At 47.1% G+C, this 23268-nt stretch overlaps 1 protein-coding gene across 3 annotated transcripts in view; it reads right to left on the minus strand.

Moving 5' to 3' along the window:
- TAOK3 (TAO kinase 3) overlaps positions 1-23268 on the minus strand; it is a 112984-nt gene that overhangs the window by 53498 nt on the left and 36218 nt on the right. For all 3 annotated transcript variants that reach the window (XM_054172785.1, XM_054172787.1, XM_054172786.1), the window contains exons 2-4: positions 8353-8439; positions 6296-6505; positions 668-739 (exon numbers count right to left, since the gene is read on the minus strand). In XM_054172785.1, coding sequence (XP_054028760.1) covers positions 668-739; positions 6296-6415 — 192 coding nt within the window. In that variant the 5' untranslated portion in view covers positions 6416-6505; positions 8353-8439. The remainder of the gene's footprint in view (positions 1-667; positions 740-6295; positions 6506-8352; positions 8440-23268) is intronic.

The raw sequence follows: 23268 nt of genomic DNA on the forward strand, positions 1-23268 counted from the left end.
ACCCTCCTACTGAAGAGCTTCTTCCTAAGGTCCAGTCTAAGCCTACTCTCCCTCAGCTTCAAACCATTCCTCCTTGTCCTGTCTCTACACACCCTTATGAAAAGTCCCTCTCCAGCCTTCCTGTAGGATCCCTTCAGGTATCAGAAGGCAGCTCTAAGGTCATGTCAATGCACCAACCCATCAGAGTCAACCCCATTTCAAAGTAGAAAAATAAGAAGAGCCACTACCAAGCAACAACTGAAGTGAGTCTGATATTCTTGCAGGGAGGCTGGCACTCTGAACACAAGGTGTATGCAGTTTTAGGTTAGAGCTCCTAAAAATGGTTATAAAGTCAGCTGTGCCTTTCAGCTGACACCTCTGAGAGCCATGTTGATGGCTCCAGTAGCTCTCCATGCATTTATTATTGAAATCACCCCTGAACTAGCCACCAGACAAGCAGGCTCCATTCCCATTCACCTCCTTAAACCCAACTACTTGTCAAAATCAGCATAAGCTGCTCATTTTCCCACCACAAACCTCCATGCTTCCTTTGGAAGTGAGCAAGAGCTGCCCCATTAAAAAGCTGATCTGCTAGGGTCAGATGAAATATTGCAGCTAATTTCACTCCTCAGCTTCCCATTATGGTTGCAACAGCTGCTGCATGCAGGATTGGCTTTCTTCTTCTTACCTCATTCGTTTGCTTTCCACTATAGGACATTTTCTTGACTGCCACCACCTCATTAGTGTGGGAATTTGTAGCCTGGAGTAAGGAAAAAGAAACAGATTGAAATAAGTGTGATTCTGGGTTTTTTTGCCTCCCCATGGAGTGTGTTGTGCCTGTAGCAAATGCAGGCTTTTTTCCTCCTCTAGCACATCCTTGCAAGCTCCTACACTTCAGAGACATCTTCCTTGTGATACGAGCTACCACACAACTACTACGACACTTTTCCCTTGCTTTAGCTGTCAATATTCACCTCCAACAGGTCTAGGGAGGTTCTTCTCCCTCTCTACTCTGCCCTAGTGAGACCACATCTGAACTACTGTATCCAGTTTTGGGCTCCCCAGTTCAAGAGAGATGGGGATCTGCTAGAGAGAGTCCAATGGAGAGCTACAAGGATGATTTGAGTACTTGAAATCTTTCCTAGGAAGAAAGACCTGGGGCTGCTTACTCTTGAGAAGGCTGAGAGGGGATCTATCAATGTCCATAAACATCTGAGGGGTGGGGGTCAAGATGAAGGTGCCAGGCTCTTTTTGGTGGTGCCCAGTGACAGGACCAGGAGCAGTGGGTAAGAGCTAGAACACAGGAGTCATTTTTACAGTGAGAGTGACAGAGCACTGGAGCAGGCTGCCCAGAGAAGTTGTGGAGTCTCCTGTGGAGACTTTCAAAACCTGCCTGGATGTGTTCCTGCATGACCTGCCCTAGGTGATCCTGCCTGGGCAGGGGGGTTGGATTCAATGGTCTCTAGAGGTCCCTTCCACCCCCTAACATTCTGTGATTCTGTTCCTCCCTTGGCCCAATCTTGCACCCACTGCCAACATGCAAGTCACAGTTGTACTGGAACTGCAGGAAAACAGTTTTAGGTCAACCTCTGGAAAAATCTTTTCCTAAGAAACCAATGAACACATTGTTCAACAGCTATTGCAATTTCCACTTTCATGACCATGCTTCATTCTGGAAGCTACCCCAACCCAAAAAGCAACCTTCCTTTCGCCACACCAGAGCTGCTTTGCTAGGCATATTACTCAGTCATCAAAAATTCAGCTTTTCTGCAGCCTGTGTGACACAGGGGTGACGCTTAGAGACTGAAAACTCAGTTTCAGAGAGAGCTCTACTTGACTGGATTGGCACTGCCCTCGTTTCTGCGTGCTCGGGACAGAGAACTTGAAGGTTGCAGTCTTAAAAGGAGCTGTTGAAATCCCTGGGCCTCCAAGCATTTACCATTTGGGGGACAAAAAACTGGTGACAGTTAAAAGCTTCAAATACAATAGAAGCTAAACGTGGTAAATCCTTCTTTCAGCTGCCTGAGAGGATGAGTGTTACACTTTCAAGTGATGTATTAGTGAAAGACGTTTCCTGATGCATCAGGGACTTCAAAGGGAAAATGACACTGGCTCAAGCAAGAGAGCACAGGAATTACTCAAGTGAGCTGACACACCCCAGACCCTTCACAGCACACACTCCTCAAATGAGCTGGAGAAAGCTGCAAACAAAGAACTTCTGGAGAAGGCAAAATCCTTCCTAACCACCCACCAGCCTGACTTGGCAACTCAAAGATCACGAGTATTTCACTCAAAGAGAGGAATTAATGCTGGTGTATTTCTGGTACATTAATTCCAGGTACCTTCACGGGAGCCTGGTATCTCTCATTCCAGCCATACCTCTTAGCTGCATGGCACACTGCCATGTTCTCAGAGCTGTGGGTGAAGCTCTTGCTGTACCAAGTGCCTAGGATCCTTCTGACTGAACTAACTTAAAGGGCTGTACAAGCACACTTGACAGAAATAGCCACTTGCTGAAGTGGTTTTGGCTCTATTTGCAGATCTTCAACGAAAAGCTTGGCAGAAACCAAGCCCTTTTTGCTTGCAAAACCTCCTTCTGCACTGCTCTCACCTGCTTTAGCACCTTTCCCTGTTTTTAAGGTGGATAGAAGTAGGTTGTTTCAGATGAAAACTAGTCTTCTGAAGCTTGAAGTCAACTTAGTTGGTTTCAAGCCAAGTCAGAATCAACTTTAAAACCTTGTGAGAAGTGATATATTTCTTCTTAGCTTTCTGATATGTGAAGTTATCATTTCTTTCAAGCAAAAAAACAACCCACAAAACCCCAGAAATTTAAAATTATCCTGCCAAGCCTTGGCAATAGCAGACTGGAAAGCAAAACAGCTTGCAAAAACTGAGCTCAGATGGAAGTTTACACCAGGATAATCACATTAATTCACCACAACAACAGTGACAAGATACAGACCAAGGTACCTGCTGTTTGTAGTAGCGTCAGTTATGTACCAACAGCATCACAATCCACACCCTGCTCCTTTTGTCTGAGGTACCTAAAGTCTCTTTCCCATTCTTTTGGATTCTCTAGAAAGCCCCTTCAAAGGTTTTTTTGACCTATTCTCCTCTTTTGCTACCAGGATCCTTGGAATCTTGCTATGATGATCCAAGATCTTAGCTCTTCTCTCCCTCCAACATGCATAAGAATCAAGGTGTAAGACAGGCTATGAAAGCTTTTAAGAAGGAGGAAAACCAAAACAAAGATGTATGACATGCCCTGCATGGCAGGGAGAAGCTCTGGCCTGATCCATACAAAGCAGGGTACAGCTAGAGATCTTCTGCAGGTGACTGGATGGATCTCAGGCTACTGTGCACTGAAAACTGCACACAGGTTGGGTTCCTGCTTGTGACTTAACTACAGAGCAGGAGAGGGCAAAGACTCCAAAGAACAACCTAGTGGATGCCAAGTGCTTTATGCAACAGGAAGGAATGCTCAAGTTTCAAACAGTGGCCAAGAAGTGTGCCTGCACCACAGTGAAGTGGTGATGCATCTAATTACCATGTTACTGCAGCAATATTACTACAGGCATGACTGTAATCACCCATCAGGCTGGGAGGATGTGGCTGCTGCCAGGACACTGCAAGAAGCTGCAGTCTGGCTGAACTCTGTCATGGTTTTAAAGCACAGCCCAGTTCACTGAAGCATGCAGGGGAAGAGAGGCATCAGGGAATCACAACTCTTTTACCTAGCCTTAGTGGCATCTCAGTTGTAGGCCTGCTTGGTAGACATGACCTCTAATACTCCTCATGCTCTTCCAAGGAACTTCTGGACACCAGAGCTGAATGATAAAAGGTGGCTCCTTCACTACTTCATCTTTACCCTAAATCATACCATGCAGCCTTTCCCTCTGGTTTTGAAAAGCACTGGCTAGGTCCTCCCTGCTCCCATCTGAATAAACCTCCTTCTCATGGAGTGAATCAGCACATGCTGTGAGTTTGAGAGCCCCATCCTCTTACACATGCAGTACAGTTAACATTAGGTGTTCACCAACCTGTCTCTTAAACTCCACCATCTAAGTTCCTGTTCTACCTCTGACAATCCCCATGGTAGAACCCCCTCTGCATCACAGCTACCAGGTTAAACACTGAGGAATTAGGTAATTATCCCCCAAAGCCAAGAGGCACTGCTTATCTGACACAAAACATCAGGCTCCTCTCCCATTCTAGCAACAGTTCCACCAACACCTCCATCACTTCACACAGCTATGAAGACTGAGTTAGAGTGTTTACAATTAACTCATGCTAGCTACTGCCAGCTTCTGGAGCTGCAGGTGTAAGGATACCCATTCTAAACAGTTTAATGTCTGGTATTTAGAAACCCCAGTTCTAGTGAGCCTGATCTCCTGGAGTGGCTGGCCTTGCTGTCAAGCAGCTTTCATTTGCCTGTTTTTCCTACTGAATCCTATTTTAGCTTCATCAGTAGCAATTAGGTTTGAATTCTTTCTAAATACAGTGGTTTGGATTTGGCTCTGTTTGATACTAACTGTATGAACACTATTCTTCTCCCTTGCCAGGTTCAGTTCTCTTGACTGCTGCAATTAACACAATCCTTCCTTCCTGCTGGAATTCTCATTCCTTTCAGGACTTTCTCTTTCCTTTTGCCATGCAAACATTTGCTATTGAAGACAGCCTGTTATGAGATGAACATGGGGACAAGGAAAGCAGCAAACCAAAATGACCTTTCAAAGCTATCTCCAGGAAGGAACCCTCAAAGGTCATCTCATCCAACATCACTGCAGACAGCAGAGACATCTCTGGCTAGATCAGGCTGACCAGGACCACATCAAGTCTGATCTTGAATGTCTCCAGGAACAGGGCCCCAACCACATCCCTGGGCAACCTGTTCCAGTATTTCACCACCCTCACTGTGAAGAATTTCCTCCTGACATCCAACCTAAATCTCCCCTGCTCCAGTTTCAAACCACTGTCCCTTGTCCTATCACCCACAAGCCCTTCTGAACAGTCCCTCCCCAGCATCTTCCTGTAGGTCCCCCCTTCAGATACTGAAATGTAGCTATAAGGTCTGCCTGGAGCCTTCTCTCCAGGCTGAACTCAGTTATTCATAGGAAAGGTTCTCCAGCCCTCCTCTAGACCCACTTTGTGGCCCATCTTTGTGGCCCTCCTCTAGACCCACTCCAGCAGGTCCATGTCTCTCCTGTGTTGGGGCTGCTGGAGCTGGACACAGTACCTGCAGGTGAGGTCTCACCAGAGCAAAGTGGCAGAATCATCTCTCTTGACCTGCTGGGCCACACTTCTTCTGGTGCAGCCTCCACTACCAGAGCAGCAGAGTAATCATTCAAAAGCCTGAGTGCAATCTGGAGTGACTGCCATGGTATCTTTACCCAAGCAGCCACAACATCAATTCATTACCAAAAGCAGCTTTTAACTCCAAACACATTTTGAATCATTAACTCACTAGATCTATTAATTTGCACTGGTTCACAGGCATATGAGCACCAAGTAGAGCATCTTGAAATTCCAGTTTGGCAAATAAATCTCCAACTGTTTAAATTCAACTTTCAGCATCAGATAGCACAAGATACCATATACTTAACCTGAATCACAGGATGTCACAGGGGTTGGAAGGGACCCAAAGAGATCCTCGAGTCCAACCCCCTCTGCCAGAGCAGGACCATGGAATCTAGCTCAGGTCACAGAGGAATGCATCCAGACAGGCCTTGAAAGTCTCCAGAGAAGGAGACTCCACAACCTCTCTGGGGAGCCTGTTTCAGTGGTCTGTGACCCTCACAGTGAAGAAGTTCCCCCTTGTGTTGAGGTGGAATCTCCTGTGCTGCAGCTTACATCCATTGCCCCTTGTCCTGTCACAGGGAGCAAGTAAGCAGAGCCTGTCCCCTCCCTTCTGACCCCCAGAGATTTATAAACTTTCATTAAATCCCCTCTCAGTCTTCTCTTCTCCAGACTAAAAAGCCCCAGCTCCCTCAGCCTCTCCTCCCAGGGCAGTGCTCCAGTCCCCTTCTCATCCTCGTAGCCCTCTGCTGGACCCACTCCAGCAGCTCCCTGCCCCTCTTGAACTGGGGAGCCCAAAAGTGAATGCAGTGGGTGCACTATTAAAACTGTAGTCAGCTGCTACTATAACTAACATCTGTAACAGTGAAGAGCTCAGGAGTGCTCTGGAACACTTCTGGCGACGTGTGTGAGGAAAGCTAACACAAACAAACCGCTCGGAGCTCAAAGGAGGCTGAAAACCTCGGCGAGCTCTCCTCACATGGTTTTGTCTCCCACGAAAGGAGGCAAAACCTGTACTTACAAAGTACACTGCTCCAAAGCTTCCATGTCCAATTTCATGCAAGCCCACAAATATTTCTTCAGGATCATCTTTGTAGAACAGGTCAGCTATCTCTGGGTCCTTTGGCACCCCTTTGCGCATGTTGAAGTATTAGGAACTAGTTTGTGCTTTCGACTTCCCAAGCGGTTTCTTCCTTCATCGACAAAGTGGTTTGTAGCTAGCATTCAGCACCTGGTGGGGAAAGAAACATAGGATCATAGAAGTGTTAGGGTTGGAAGGGACCTCAAGGATGATCCAGCTCCAACCCCCCTGCCATGGACAGGGACACCTCACACTACAGCAGGTTGCTCAGAGCTACATGCAGCCTGGACTTAAAAACCTCCAGGGATGAGGCTTCCGTCACCTCCCTGGGCAACCTGTGCCAGTGTCTCACCACCCTCATGAGGAAGAACTTCTCCCTACCATCCAATCTGAATCTACCCATTTCTAGTGTAGCTCCATTCCCCCCAGTCCTATCATTACCTGACACCCTAAAAAGATCCTCCCCAGCTTTCCTGTAGCCTCCTTCAGACACTGGAAGGCCACAATTAGGTCTCCTCACAGCCTTCTCTTCTCCAGACTGAACAGCCCCAACTCCCTCAGTCTATCCTCATAGCAGAGCAGCTCCAGCCCTCTGCTCATCCTCATGGCCCTGGATGATCTTGAAGGTCTCTTCCAACCTGGTTTATTCTATTCTATTCTTTGGACACCTTCCAGCACCTCCAGATCCTTCCTGTAATAGGGGCTCCAGAACTGGATGAAGTACTTCAGATGGGGTCTCCCCAGAGCAGAGCAGAGGGGGAGAATCACCTCCCTCGACCTGCCGGCTATGTGTGTTTCATCCGTTTCCCTTCACACACATTTCTGCTCCCCCCCTCCTCCAGCAGCAAAATCAGAGGAAACCCTTTCAGGAGCAATAGACTTCACTATTGTTTCCTTCAGCTAATTATTTTTTAATTATTAGTCCAATTTAGATAGAGAGATTAAAAGACATTCAGAGCAAACCAGCTCTTTATCTCCTACAGGAAGCAAGTGCTGCACTTAACACTAAGGTCCACTTGAAGCAAGTCCTGTTGCTACGCAAAGACATCCTGTGATACGAGTTTGTTACTCCTCATGCTGGTCTCCTAGTGTGTCAGTTTTCAGACTGCCACCATTATCCCTCCTCCTTTTCCTCTGCTGTTTGTTTGCTTTATTTCTCTACTCCCACTTGCCAGCTGGTGCTAGTAGAAAAGTCAGCTTCTATCCTACAGAGACCCCCCACAATCATATGATTTTCCATGTATTGATTTATTTTCCAGAGCTAAAAAAGTGCTGTTGGGCAGTGATGGCTACCAGCTCACAGAACTGCTCTGGAAAGCTCCTAGACCCTCACCACAGAGGGCAGAGCTTCACCTCCTTCACACCTTTCTGTAGTATAAGAGAGCACAGAACTGAGCTGTGCTTAAATGAACATCTTTAATATCCATCCCTAAAATGTCATGTATGTGGAAAAACCAACCCCAAACATCAGAAAGTGTCACACTTCCTATCAAAACACCCTGAAAAGTCTGCATTGGCTCAGTAAACCCTGGACAGGTGCCTCTACCCATCTGCTTCTGGCTTCTGCAACCCAGCAGGTTATCTGCAGGTGAGGCCACTGGATCAGTTTCTAACACCCTGGAGTAAATCTCAGAACTACTTGCAGGTATGTAGTTCAGCACCTCTTTTATTGAGGCCACATCTTCTCTGTGTTTACAAGTACAGAAACTTGTGAAAGCATGCATTGAAAGGTTCACCCTACCTCATGACAGCAAGAGACAGGCAAGAGAGAGCAGCTGAAATTTAGCAAGCTGGTAAAATTAAAACTAGAACACAGGAAGAAGGCTTCAGAAGGTTGCAGGCTGTAAGTGTCATCCAGATGGAAGGATGAAAGCACAGCCTAATTTTGGCCTGGGGCTGAGACAGTTCCCCTGGCTCAGGATGACAAGTGATGGAGCCACAAGCCCCTCGAAGCATGGGTCAGCAGAGGTGCAGGGAAGTGCTCTGCTGCAGCATACCTGGGTAACTGTGGCACAACACATGCTCTGTGGCTCAGATTCCTTTCAGCAGCATTGTCCTGTGCTCTCGTCCTCCCAGCCCCTATTCTGCAAAGGAAAACAAATGTCAGTGCTGGGAAAAGGTATTTCAAGCTTTATACCTGCTGCTAGTCCACAAAAACACTACATCTGAAAAGACCATGGACCATCAAGGCACCATCTGAACATTCAGCTAAAGGAGCACTGGCTGGGAATGCTGATGGGCTCTCCTCCTGCACTTCTGTGTCTTCCAGCCCTTGAGCTATCAGTGAAAGACAGGAAACCAGGCAAAGAGATGAAATGCCAAGTTCTTTGGCTTTTATAAAGACACTTCAGCTTGCTGGGGCATAGGAGGAGCATGGAAGTCTGCTCTCAGACTGCACTGATCAAGTTGCCTATAAAAAGGCTGAAGCTCTCACAGCTGAGCATTATTTTGCTCAGGATGTTGCACCCAATGACATGCAAGACTTCAAAGAAAGTCCTAGGCATTAGTAAGTCAAATGCTGTTGGATTCCACTGAGGAGAGAATGAGCAATGAAAAGATGAAAAAGGAGGGCAACCAGTCAGAGCCATCAGCTGAAATCAGGGCTGGATTGCTCATGGTTAAGGATACAGCTCACTGCAGTCACCCATGCCTACTGGTGTAGCAATGCCCCCAAAAGAGCCACAGTCATCCTCTCCTTGCAATCAAACACAGCCAGAGCTTGGAATTAGCTTGCCCTTACAGCAAAGGTTATCACACAGACACATCCACAGCAGAAACACTTCCAAGTAAAGCACACTGCAGTAATTACACTGTCAAAACCTGAATTAATGTCCACATGAAGTCATACCCAACAAGCAACTCATCTTCCCATTTGTTGGGAAGAAATACACCAGCAGAAGCCTTCCTGCTGGTAGCTACAGCACCCAAAGGCAGCTATTTCTGTCTCCTGTTCTCAGCAGAGGGCAATACTATTGAGCTGTTCAAAAGCTATTTGTGGAGCAGCAGGGGAAAAAAAAAAAAGGCTCTGCCATGTTCAGTTGAAAATAAAAGCAAATTCTCCAGAATAAACAGATGACAAAAGCCAGCTGAATGAGATGATTATTCACTCTCAGCTGATTGGCCTCACCCAAAGGTGCTATATTTACTCCATGCCTGCAGACAGGGGCAAAGAATGCTGAATTTCAGGTCTGGCATTTGTCAGCCAAGTGAAAAAAAAAAAGAAGCAGCCATTTGGCTTCAGAACAACAAAAACAAAGTGGTGAAGAAAACAATTTAGCCATCTCTAGTCAAACCAACTTCTCTGGCCACAAACAAACTCTCTGCAGCAGCAGCTTGGATATTCAAGGGTGGATTGGGAAACTAAATGTCAAGGCTTGAAGTCCTAAGCAGCAATGTCATTCTCCACTTAGGACAGACACAGAGCAAGGCTGTGCAACAAGGCCTTCTCAGCAGGATTAGTATGTTCAGGGAATCATTCAGGTTGGAAAAGACCTTCAAGATCAGAGTCCAGCAATAGACTCAGTTCTACCAAGTCCACCACTAAGCCATATCCCCACATCCACACAGCTTTTAAACACACAGCATCATAGAATGGTTTGGGCTGGAAGGGGCCTCCAAAGGTCATCTAGTCCAGCCCCCCTGCAGTCAGCAGGGATACCCTCCACTAGCTCAGCTTGCTCAGAGCCTTGTCCAGCCTCACCTTGAATATCCCCAGAGAGATGGAGCCTCAACTACCTCCCTGAGCGACCTGTCCCAGTGTTCCACCACCCTCATGCTGCAGAACTCATTCCTAACATCCAAGCTAAATCTCCTCTCATTTCAAACCACTGTCCCTTCCTATCACTGCAGGCCTTTGTAAACAGTCCCTCTGCAGCCTTCTTGTAGGCTCCCTTCAGGTAATGCAGTCCCCAAGGATGGGGACTCAATCCCCCCCCGGGCAGCCTGCTCTAATGCCTGACCACCCTTTTAGGAGAAAAGTTTCTCCTGACATCCAACCTAAACCTTCCCTGGCACAATTTGAGACCATTTCCTCTCCTTCTATCACCGGATAGTAGGGAGAAGCAGCTTGATTTCTACTCTTCAGCCTTCAACAAGCACACCTAAAGCAGCATTTGAGACTCTGCATGTTCTGAACGCCTCAAATGAAAACAGCATTCATCACACTGGCAGTGACTTAGGGAAGTGACTCAAGAGTTTCACAGTTTGTGAGCTCAGCATTTTGTTCAGACAAGGCCCTTTGGAGATGCCTCAACCTGCCTACCTAGAAATGAAAGCTCTCTTTCAACAGTCACCAGTGAAAAATGCCTGCCTTGGAGGACAAACTGCTTGTGCATCACTCCAAGGGGCTAGAAAAATGAGGTGAATTCTGGAGAGTCCATCCAGCACCAGAAATTGTCTCAAGAGGAGCATGTCAAATGTTACCTGTGGAAAAAACTTCCCTAGTGACAATTACAGAGCAGATTGTGACAAGAATATTGTGTGTCCAACAGTGTGATGCTGGACACATCCACACAGCAATGTCTCCATCCATTTGCCACTAGTGTCACAACCAAAGAAAAGCAAAGTAAGCAATCACCTGCAAATCCAGCTCTTGATGGGAACCACCAGGCCCTCTGTGACCTGCCCAGTGCACAATAGCCCAAAGCAAGAGTGAAAGGCTGAAGAACTTCACTGAAAGCTACAAGTGCAAAACATTTGTGTTCTTCTAGAATCACAGGATCATTAAGGTTGGAAAAGACTTTTAAGATCACTGAGTCCAACTGTAAACTATCTACTATGACCACTTAACCATACCCTGAAGCACCACATCTACAGATTCTTGAACAGCTGCAGGGATGGGGACTCCATCACCTCCCAATCCCTGACCACTCTTGCAGCAAAGAAATTCTTCTTAATATCCTAAACCTCCCCTGGCACAACTTCAGCCCATGAAGCAAATCTGTTTAGAGCAGTTTGCTGTGCTGCTTCCATCCTCTGCCACCCTTCAAACACAGCACCCCAGGAATGCAATTCACCCTCTAAATGGAGCAGGTAGCTCTTGCTGGAGTTCTGGCCCTTTGTTGTCTCATCACAGGGGTTCAAGGATTCTCTACTCCTTACTTACACTAAACAGCACAGTAACCTGGTGCTTCTAATCACTGAGGCAGGAGGACAGCAGGTCTCACCATGGAGTTCCAGCAGAAAATGATGGTAGAGAATAAAGGAACAGTTAGGAGCAATTAGGAGCATGCTATTGATATGAACAAGGCATGACCACAGAACCCCAAAATGGTAGGGGTTGGAAGGGACCTCCAGAGAGCATCAAGTCCAACCCTCTGCCAAAGCAGGATCACTTTGGGCAGGTCACACAGGAACACACCCAGGCAAGTTGTGAAAGTCCCCAGAGAAGGAGACCAGTGACTGCAAACTACTCACAGTCTGGACCATCAACAATGCTGTCAACAAGCTTTGTCAACAGCAAACAAGTGGGTTTTCCCCCACCAGTTTAAGGAGAACCAAAGTGTCTTCAATCAGAAGCAAGCCTAACACTCACATAGTGTGCATTGTGGCTTTTGCTGCCTATCACACGCTCCCAGCAAAGTGGGCAGTGGAAAGGACCCCTGGGGATCCTCTGGTCCCTAAAAAGCAGGGTCACCCACAACTGGCTGGCCAGGGCTGTGCTCAGGTTGTTTGGGAATCTTTCCAGAGGAGAGGGCTCCACCATCTCTCCAGGCAGCTTAGTCCAGTGCTCTGTCACCCTCCAAGTGAAGAATTTTTCCCTTATGTTTAGGTGGAACCTCCTGTGTTCATGTTTGCATCTGATGACCCTGGATTTGTTGCTGAGCACCACTGAAGAGTCTGACCCTTGCCCCTTGGATATTGATAAGATCCTCAATCAGTTTTATATTTACACTAAAACCTTCTTGCTACCATTTATGACCTCCAGGAATAACAACAGGAAAGAGCTTGACCTGAATGTAAAGCAAGCAACACAACACAACGCAACTGGAAGAGCCTTTAAGAAGAGCTAAGTATCCACATTCCCAAACATCCCATGGATCTAAACCTACATTTGTGCCCAAGAGAACAGTTACACATGGCCACTCAACTTCTGTAGATGTCTGCACAGAGCATGGTGTCAGAAGAGTTGAGATACTTGGTTCTTTTCTTTCTCTAGTTCCACATGACATCCTGACCTCTACACTACAAGAAACATGGACTCGAGGGATGGACCACTTGCTGGATAAGCACTTGGCTGGATGGTCCTAGTCAATGGTTCAATGTCCAAATGGAGATCAGTGACAAGAGGTGCCCCTCAAGGGTCTGCCCTGGGTCCAGTGGTGTTTAACACCTTTGCCAGTGATATGGACAGTGGCATTGAGTGCACCCTCAGCACGTTTGCAGATGCCACCAAGCTGTGTGGCGCAGCTGACACGTTGGAGGGACCTGGACAGGTTTGAGAGGTGGGCCCATGCCAACCTCATGAAGCTCAACAAGGCCAAGCGCAAGGTCCTGCAACTGGGGTAGGGCAATCCCAAGCACAAATAGGAACTGGATGATCATTAAGGCCCCTTCCACCCCAAACCATTCTGTGTTTCTATGAAGCTGACTAACGACCAGCACTCTGCCCAGCATCCTTCACTCACAGCACACAGCAACATCTCCACACCCCACAAGCACCCCAGCTTCACCCTACTCAGTGCAAATGTGTAAACCAGCGTGAACTGCATCTCACACCACCATGGGCCCCTTCCAAATGCACACAGGAATACATAAAGTTACTTTTAGTTCCCAGTTACACCACAGGACTTCCCAAAACACGGACAAAGTTTTCCACTTCAAGCAGAAAAACAAACTACAGGAAACAGGGTGGAACAGCAGCAGATTCCACTCATAGGAGGAGCAACATGACATGGCTCATGCATTCATTTTTAGATATTTGGGGGGGAGATAATTTTATACCAGAACTGTTTTTTTCCCCCCCCCAAGAATTCCAAACACAGAGTCTCCTTTCTTCACTGTGGCCTCTACCTCATCTCCACAACTCTGCAAGACAACATGAAGGAGGGAATTCTCAGATAAACTCAGCTGATAGAAACTGGCCCAAGTAAGAAACCTTTGGAGTTCCAAAAGGTGCTCAAGTCCCACCACAGTCATAGATCCATGGAATGGTTTGGGCTGGAAAGGACCTTAAAGATCATCTAGTTCCAACCCCCCTGATATAGGCAGGGATACTTCACACTAGACCAGATGGCTCAAGGCCTCATCCAACCTGGCCTTGAGCACACAGGGAGGAGGCATCCACAGCTTCCCTGGGCAACCTGTTCCAGTGTCTCACCCCCCTCACTGGAAAGAATTTCTTCCTCATCTGCAGACTAAATCTGCCCTCCTCACATAGAAATTTAAGTCAGTTACATATTTTGATGATCTTTGAGGTCTTTTCCAACCTTATTCATTCTATGATTCTATTATAAACTTCCTTTAATCAGCACATGGCTCCCTACAAGGCCACAGACAAACACTTCACCCAGTGCTTTCCACACCTAGCTCCCCTCCATGCAGACCCCAGTCTGGGATGGACAGTCCATTCAGCCCATCAGCTCACAGCAGCAGGTGATTTGGCTTTCTGAGAAAGACTCTTGAAGATATTTTAAGCTTTTCAGTGTCAATTTCTTGCATGAAAGAGTGGTGAGGTGTTGGAACACACAGCCCAGAGAGGTGGTGGAGTTGTCATCCCTGGAGGTGTTCAAGAGGTGTGTAGATCTGGTGCTTCAGAAGAATAGTCCAGTGGTCATGGCAGCTGGGTTATGGTTGGACTCTTTGATCTTGAGGGTCTTTTCCAACCTTAATGACTGTATGATTTGTCCAGGGAGGTTTTCAATGTCCCTCCCCAGAGGTGTTCCAAGGCCAGATTGGACAAGGTCTTGAGCAACCTGGTCTAGTGGAAGGTGTCCTTGCCCATGAAGGGAGGGTTGGAAGCAGATGATCTTGAAGGTCCCTTCCAACCCAAACCATTCTAGAATTCTGTGATTTCTTTGATCATGAAGAATTCTTTTTCTAGCAAACATTATGTACCTGATAACAACCACCATGGGTGTTCCTAGTACCTAATTTTAACTCTCTGACCAGTCAGAAACGCAGAACCAGTATCACAGAATATTATGGTTTGGAAGGGACCTCTAGAGATCATCAAACCAAACCCCCCTGCCAAAGCAGCAGCACCTAGGGCAGACTGCAGAGGAACATGTCCAGGTGGGTTTTGAAAGCCTCCAGAGAAGGAGACTCCACAAGCTCTGTGGGCAGCCTGCTGGAGTGCTCTGTCACCCACATACCTGGTACATCAATTCAACTCTGGTACCTACACTCAAGCTAATTCCAAGTTTGCTGTCAGTGGATACAAAAAGCAACTGCACAAGAGCCTTTGTTTGTTTAAATGAATCACTGCTTCCAAGATCCTCAGGAGAGATTTCACTTGGGTCTAGAAGCAGCAAGTCCTCTCACATTCTTTCTGCAAATCTCTAAGAAGCAAAATTTGCAGGTAACAGAAATGGGAAGTACCCAGTGACCTTCAGGAGCTAGGAACAAGATTTTTGCAGGGCATTTGAAAATGCTCTGCAGATACCAGGAGAGTGTTCCCTAAGGGTATGCAGTGGGGGGATCAGGTTGAAGAAATCAGGACACAATCTGCTAGGAAAGCTGGATAGAACACAAGCACAAAAGGTGTCTGGTCATATAGTTAGGAGCTGAGACTCATGTGCTGGTTCCTCACATGCTCCTTCTGTCTGCTTTTCAAAGAACATCCCCCAGCATCACAGAATACACTTGATTAGAAGAGACCTTCAAGCCCCTTCAGCCCTGTACTGAAGGGATGTGGTTTAGTGTGGACCCTAAGTACCAGGTCCATTCACCACTCAGACACCCCCAGGGATGGTGACTCCAGCACCGCCCTAAGCAGACAATTCCAATGTTAGAGAACCCTTGCAGTGAAGAAGTATTTCATACCATCCACTCTAAACCTCCCCTGGCACAGCTTGTAACCACTTCCTCTAGTCCCGTTGCTTGCCACCAGGGAGAAGAGGCTGGCCCCATCCAACTCCATCACCCCATTTGCATACTAGTTGGATGCAATCACAGCTCTTCACTGCTTCCACTTCTACAGAGAAGTGTGAGCATTTTCCTTTGCCAGGGTTCATTTGAACACCAGCCTGGCCCACACTTCCTTGATTCAGCATTCTCCAGTGCTCACCATCAGGTCATTCCGATTACTCACGCTAATAAAACCCCCTGAATCAGAGCTTCCCTGACTAAGGTGATCCCTGTGCACTGTGCCCCTGGGGTATGGAACTGAACTCCTAACTTGCAGGTCTCACTGAAGCAACATTTTTTTCCCCCTGAGTAGCAGCACTGATTGGTCTCTTCTCCCAGGCAACCAGCACCAGAACAAGAGGACACAGTCTCAAGCTGTGCCAGGGGAGGTTTAGGCTGGAGGTTAGGAAGAAGTTCTACACAGAGAGAGTGATTGCCCATTGGAATGGGCTGCCCGGGGAGGTGGTGGAGTCACCATCACTGGAGGTGTTCAGGAGGAGACTTGATAGGATGCTTGGTGCCATGGGTTAGTTGATTAGGTGATGTTGCATGATGGGTTGGACACGATGACCTTGAAGGTCTCTTCCAACCTGGTTTATTCTATTCAATGCTTGGAAAGGAAGTGCTCCATTTGTAATTTCTCTGCATGTCACGAATAAGACAACATCAACTTACAGAAGTTGTGCCAGGGGAGGTTTAGGTTGGATGTTAAGAAGAATTTCTTTGCTGCAAGAGTGGTCAGGGATTGGAAGAGGCTGCCCAGGGAGGTGGTGGAGTCCCCATCCCTGGAGCTGTTCAAGAAACCTGTGGCCACGGCACTTGGGGACATGGCTTGATGGCCATGGTGGTGTTGGGTTGATGGTTGGACTCAATCTTACCAGAGGCCTTTTCCAGCTGAAATAACTCCATGGTTCCATAAAACCTGGAGGGGTTTCATAGGTTTATTTGATAGGAATGAAAAAAAAAACCCACAACCCTTTGAGTCACTACGTAAACCTTGAGTAGTTCAAAAAAAAAAAAAAGGAAGGAAAAAGGCTTCTTGCTCTGAAAAACAACATTTCATGGGATTTCATCATGGCACACTTGAAATAATTCAACAGCACATCTGGCAGGGAGGAAACACACATGAATCATTTTAAAGCCTGATGTACATAAGCCCAAGCAGCACCACACCGAGAAACACAAAGTTCCTCAGATCTTCTCCTCCGAGCAGCTCGTGTGGGGCAGGAAATTGAGGAAATTGCCTTCCTCCTTCCAGCAGAATTTTCTTCTCCACCATGCTGCTTACAAAAGGCAGTGAACTCCAGACAATTACAAATTCATGAGCATTACCCTGTGTGCTCCTCAAGAGGCAAAAAAGAAGCCATTGAATTTGTTTATGAAAGCCTGAAGAGACACCAGCAGCACGCTCAGACTTTCCTACCTATTAATGTCACAGCTTCCAAAGAGCTGAAGCCATTTTGTGCTTTTAAGCTATTTTTAGGTGTGTTTTTTTTTTAAAGAGTTCCTATTTTGACCATCACATAATCAAACAGCAGCAACAACAGGCAGCAACTGGATAGATCTGTTCCTACAGTTCTCCAGGCGGACGCTGCAGGGAGAGCCAACCTACTTCTGCTCACCTGCAGTTCAGGACTGGAGGATCAGCCCAGGTGACACTGAAGCCATCATGGTGGCCACCAGATGTACATGCCAGCAGATCATTGACATCCTAAACATGAAGTAAGACTTCAAGCATATCTGCATTTGCATCACTCTTTCAGCAGACTCCACCTTGAATACTGTGTCCAGTTCTGGTGTCCCCATCGCAAGAAGGGCATAGAACTGTTGAAGCAAGTCCAGAGGAGGGCCAAAGGATGATCCAAGGGCTGGAGCACCTCTGCTATGAGGATAGGGTGAGGGAGCTGGGGTTGTTCAGCCTGGAAAAGAGAAGACTGCAGGGGGACCTTAGAGCAGCCTTCCAATAGCTGAAGGGAACCTGCAGGAAGGCTGGAGGATGACTTTTCCCGAGGGTGTCTAGTGACAGGACAAGGGGGAATGGTTTGAAGTTGAGGGAGGGCAGGGTTAGACTGGAGCTTAAGAAGAAGTTCTTCAGTAGGAGGGTGGTGAGTCTCTGGAATAGGTTTTCCAGAGAGGCTGTGAAAGCCCCCTCCCTGGAGGTATCCAAGGCCAGGTCTTAGGCAGCCAAGTCTAGCTGAGAGGCATCCTTGCCCATGGCAGGAGGGTTGGAGTAGATCAAGTCTGAGGTCCCTTCCAATCTGGGCCATTATGTGATTCTATGACTGCTAAGATTGTGGCAGTTTTAGGCTATGCCTGAATCTCCTTCCAACTGAGTTAGTCCTGCTTAGTTAGAGTGAATGGGAAGCTTCAACCCAGCACGTAAGATAACCTGAACATTAACAAATTCTATGAGTTTTCCAGTTTTAGCTTAGATGACATGACTTTGAGGAGCCCCTTGGAGGAAACCAGATTTAAGTGAGGTTAATGTATAATGCTACTGAAGAGGTACTTTGGACTAGCCGGGGGAAAGGTGTGTTGTAGGGGAAGGAGGTGAAAACCCTTGGATCTCATCTGGGGCAAGAAGTGATCTCGTTGGGTAAGTACAAGACAATAAGGAAGAGCCTTTACCATAGCAATGTGCTAGTGCAGCTCTGTAGCTGCTGTTGTAGCACTGCTTGACTGTGTGTGTTGGGGGGGAAGGTTTCTATTTTAAAACCTGTTTATCCTCCTTTTGCAAGAAAAATTAACTCAGATAACCAATTTGCTGGAAGCTAGGTCACAGCACAACTGGCCAGAAAGAGAGTCCTGCAGTAGGTCCTTAACACAAAAGCCAAACCAACCAACCAACCTCCCCCCAAAAGAAACCACAAAAACCCCCCAAAGAATTAAAGCAAACCCCAAACCAGAAGCAGACTGCACAAAGAGGGAGGGAGGGGAAAAAAATATCAGTAAGGTATTCTTTTGTCAGGGAGAGTCAGAACAGCTCTCAAAACAAACCACATTGTGATTTATGGCTTGGGGTTTTTTTCCCCTTCTGTTTGATGAGGCAGGAGAAGGCAAGTGTGAAATATGGTCTGGATGATTCTAAGGAAATCCAAGGATCTTCAACAGCCTGGAGAAGAGAAGGTTCCTGGCAGGCCTTAGAGTGGCCGTCCAGTACCTGAACAGGGCTAGAGGGAGGCTAGGGAGGGACTTTGGACAAGGGCTTGTAGGGCTAGGGTGAGAGGGAATGGATTGAAGCTTGATGAAGGCAGATTTAGGCTGGAGATTAGGAAGATATTCTTTCCACTGAGGGTGGGGAGACACTGGAACAGGTTGCCCACTCCCTGGAGGTGTTCAAGGCCAGGCTGGATGAGGTCTTGAGCAAGCTGGCCCAGTGGAAGGTGCCTCTGCATGGGACAGGGATTGGAACTGGATGATCTCTACGGTCTCTCCCAACCCAAACCATTCTAGGATTCCATGATTATCAGCTTTCTATTCATAACCCACTCCCAAACTCTCCATTTCTACAGACAGAGTTACACCAAGCAGCCTATGTTGATAATTCTCCCCTGTGATGAGGTTTAGAAGGGCTGCTGAGTGCTAACCTTGTGCCCCTGCTGGTTTCAGCAGCAGCCCAGAAAGCTCCAAGCACTCCACTGCATTTCCCCCACCACACCCACACTCTGCTGCCTTACCCCTCTGGCTGCCCCATGAATCTCTCCCTGCCACACACTTCTCCTTTTATAGCTCTCCTTCCTTCCTGCCTCCCCTGTGCCAGCCAGAGATAACACTTTAAGAAGCTGCCTATTTGACTCATTGGCTTTATCATTTTAACTGGCTCTGCCCTCAGTGACTCCAACACATCCAGCTCTCCTCCTGACCTATTTACAGGCACGCCTGTAACCATGAACATACAGAACAGGCCTTTTTTTCTCCCCCACACTCATATCATTAAATGGCTTCATTCAGGTGTTCAAAGTCTGCTTCAGGAGTGGAATTCAGGCTGCTGTTGAAAAAGCCACCACAATTCAGTTTCACGTGGGATTACTGTTACTAAAAGATAACCTCAGCCAAGACACAATCAGTCACTAAACTACACCACCTCAGCCACTGGCTTTCCATTCCTCATTGCTCTTTACAGCTCCCTGAAAGAAGGCTGCAGGGAGGTGGGGGTTGGATTCCTCTCCCGAGTATCAGGCGACAGGAGGAGAGGAAATGGCCTGAAATTGTAGCAGGGGAGGTTTAGGTTGGAGATCAGGAAAAAATTCTTTGCTGCAAGAGTGGTCAGGGATTGGAAGAGGCTGCCCAGGGAAGGGGTGGAATCACCATCCCTGGAGGTGTTTGAGATGTGTGGACCCGGCACACTGTGACGTGGTTTGATGGCTGTGGTGGTGTTGGGTTGCTGGTTGGACTCTATGACCTTAGAAGGCTTTTCCAGCCAAAACAATTCACTGATTCTCTTTCAATAGGCTTTTACTCCTCCTCTTGCCCTACTCTGGAGTACTCCCACAGAGCACAGGACCCAAACTGGTGCTTGGTTGCATGGTTTAGTTGATTAGGTGGTGTTGGAGGATAGGTTGGACATGAAGATCTTGAAGGTCTCTTCCAACCTGGTCTGGTCTATTCTATTCTATTCCAGCACAATCTATTGGATGCCTTTTCCATCACTGCTGATCCATTTTCTCCTTAGTGCATTTATCCCATGACAGTTCCAGACCTCCAGGGATATTTATATTTTCTCTTCCACAAGTTCTTCTGTTTTAGGAAGAAATCTACAGGCACAAGTTTCCTCCACCTTCTTCCAAGTTCACTTGAGGAAAAAAGCACAAACACTGCCACTACCCTCACAGCTTGGGTTGGGCACTTGTGCTTTAGAGAGAGCTGGGTCACAAATACAATTAATATGCTTGGAGGAGCATTTCTCTTTAATAGGGTCACATTCATATTTGCATCCCTCATGGCACCTCCAGAGGCTCTCTTCTGAATGCAGTTTAACACAGGAGAAAAATATGCTCCATTTTACACACAGATGGACAAATTCACTTGCTAACACTGAATTAGAAAGAGAAAAATTGCAGCACTTGAGGAGGGGTTGGAAAGAATTTCATCTGGTTCAGCCCCTCCCTCGAGAACTCCACTAAAAAAGGCACAGAGGTAATTCAGGATTCGGATGGACAGAAGGCAGGGGATGGTGTTTCACTTCCTCACTTCCACTTTTACTTGTTCTCAGGACACCACACACTCCTCCCACCAGCTGAAGAGCTTTAGGAAATGCTTCATATTTGGCCTATATTCTTTAAAAAGCAGCCATGAGGGTAACAGCTCAGAGAAGAAACAGAGAGTCTGTCTAATGAGCTGATGCTTAGTACTTTAAGTGACAATGTTAGCACGAAGTAAATTCACTGCATGCAGCATGCTTCACCTGGAACATCCGTGCCACCCCTTCAAAAAGAAAAGAATCAGGCACTGTTACCCAGATTATGTCAAGAAGGGGCAGGAATAAAGTGCAACACTGACTGGATGGAGAATCAGACACGGTTCTGGGTGCAGGAGGCTGTCCTCATTTCCTTCCACTCTTTTTCAGGGCTGCAAGATGCCACAGAAGCTGTTTCCACTGCCCTTTCATTATGCAGGGAGTGTGCTAATATGCATATTAATCCAGACCAGAGGCACCCTGCATCACTAATGCATGTTTCTGACCACCACTTCCCCCCTGCCTTGCCTGAAACCTCCTGCAAACCTGGCAAGCATCACCACATCAGATTATTCCAGCACTCTGGAGTTACATTTTGCTATGGCCTCAGGAGTTCCTATACTTAGACTTCCCAAACTGAAATTTGGGATTCTGGAGTACAGCTCTGCAGCAGCTTGAGCAGTCCTGACTAATTTGGATCCAACTTAACTTGTAACTAAACTGCATTATACACCCCTGCTGCCTTTGCTGCTTTGGATAACTCCATCTTAATTTAGCAAGGCACAAAGAAACCATCCCAGACTTCCAAAGACAATTTCTATCTGCATTTAATGAACTGCTCTCAGCAGCCACCTCCTTCTCCATCATGCTAACACAGCCCCTTGTACAGCCCCACGCTCAATCAACAAAACCAGGTCATTTTCCATCCAGATTTGTTCCCCAGCCCCACATCTAGCCATGCAAGCAGGAGTGAATAGCCAGAGGCAGGAACTGCTGCTGCCTTCAAAAACCCTCCAGTGAGGCTACCAGAACACCTCAGGCACTATGACTTCAAAGAGAAGTGGTACTTTAGGGCCAGCCATTTGTCAAAACAGAATGAATTTAGTACCTGATTCTGACATCTACACACTTTCTCCCCATGAAGAGGCTCATAGGATCAGAGAATTGTTTTGGCTGGAAAAGACCTCTAGGATCATCAAGTCCAACCATCGATGCAGCGTGACCATGGCTGTTAAACCGTGTTCCAAAGCACCACAGCCACAGGTTTCCTGAACACCTCCAGGGATGGGGACTCCACCACCTCCCTGGGCAGCCTCTTCCAATCCCTGATGACTCTTGCAGCAAAGAAATTGTTCCTCATCTCCAACCTAACCCTCCCCTGGCACAATTTCAGGCCATTTCCTCTTGTCTTACACTTGATAATAGGAAGAAGAGATCAACCAAAACCTCACTCCAACCTCTTTTCAGGCAGTTCTAGAGAGTCACAAAGTCTGCCTCAGCCTTCTTTTCTCCAGGCTGAAAAACTCCAGTTTCCACAGCTGCTTCCTCACCAGACCTGTTCTCTAGAGCCTTCACCAGCTTTGTTGCCCTTCTTTGCACATGATCCTGCTCCTCAATGGCCTTCTTAGAATGAGGTCCCAAAACTGAACTCAGTATTTGAGGCATGGCCTCACCAGTGTTGGGCATAGGGGGCACAATCACTGCCCTACTCCTGCTGGCCACACTATTGCTGATGCAGGCCAGGCTGCTGCTGGCCTGAAGCCTTCTTCATGCAAACACAGCTTTGGTTGCAACCAAAGGGAGATCAAAAGAAGGAAGGCAGTGGAGATGTAGCCACCTGGGCTGGGATATGCAACTGGCAAGTAGCTGACCCCTCAGCACCTTGAATCCCCCTCCAGTTTTAACCGGCAGTCACTCTCTCTTCAAATGATCTGCACTTAAAATTCATTTTTCCACTTGAAATTCAAAATGCAAGCCTCAGCTCCCCATCCTCACACAGAGGCATATCCTCTGATAGGTTTTGCAGCACTCAGATTTAATATTTCAGAGTGTTAAACCCAGAGAGGAGAACACAAAATCTTCAGCAGTAAACAAAACCTACTTGGTGTCCTAAAGAAAACAAGGCAGAAGAAAGGGTAAAAGAAGGGCTGTGACTAATTCCCTCACAGGCAAAGAAAGTAGACTTGGTCTCCCAGGACCTACTAGGTCCTTTTAGGGAAAGGGGGAGGTAAATCACCATGGCAACAGAGTATTTGCTGAGATGCTTTAGCAGTGCAGTGTGCTAGGCTATGAACACAATGGCTAAAGCTCTTCTGACCAAAGAGAAAAGCTTTTAGCAAAACCACAGAGTCCACTTCTGCTTGCTGCAGCTTCCAAGAATGACAGACTGATGCTGCAAGAAGACACCATGGGTATGGCTAACAGAAATTGTTACCAAAGCTTCAATTAAATACTCTGCTTGCTGGCCTACCTGAAGAAAACATTGATCATAGAATGGTTTGGGTTGGAAGGGCCCTGCAAAGGTCACCTAGACCAACTCCCCTGCACTCAGCAGGGACATTCTCCACTAGATCAGTTTGCTCAGAGCCTTGTCAAGCCTGACCTTGAGTATTTCCAGGGATGGGGCCTCAACTACCTCCCTGGATAACCTGTTCCAGTGTTCCAACACCCT

The sequence above is a fragment of the Dryobates pubescens genome, chromosome 25 (genome assembly GCF_014839835.1).
Source record: "Dryobates pubescens isolate bDryPub1 chromosome 25, bDryPub1.pri, whole genome shotgun sequence".
Lineage (NCBI taxonomy): Eukaryota > Metazoa > Chordata > Aves > Piciformes > Picidae > Dryobates > Dryobates pubescens.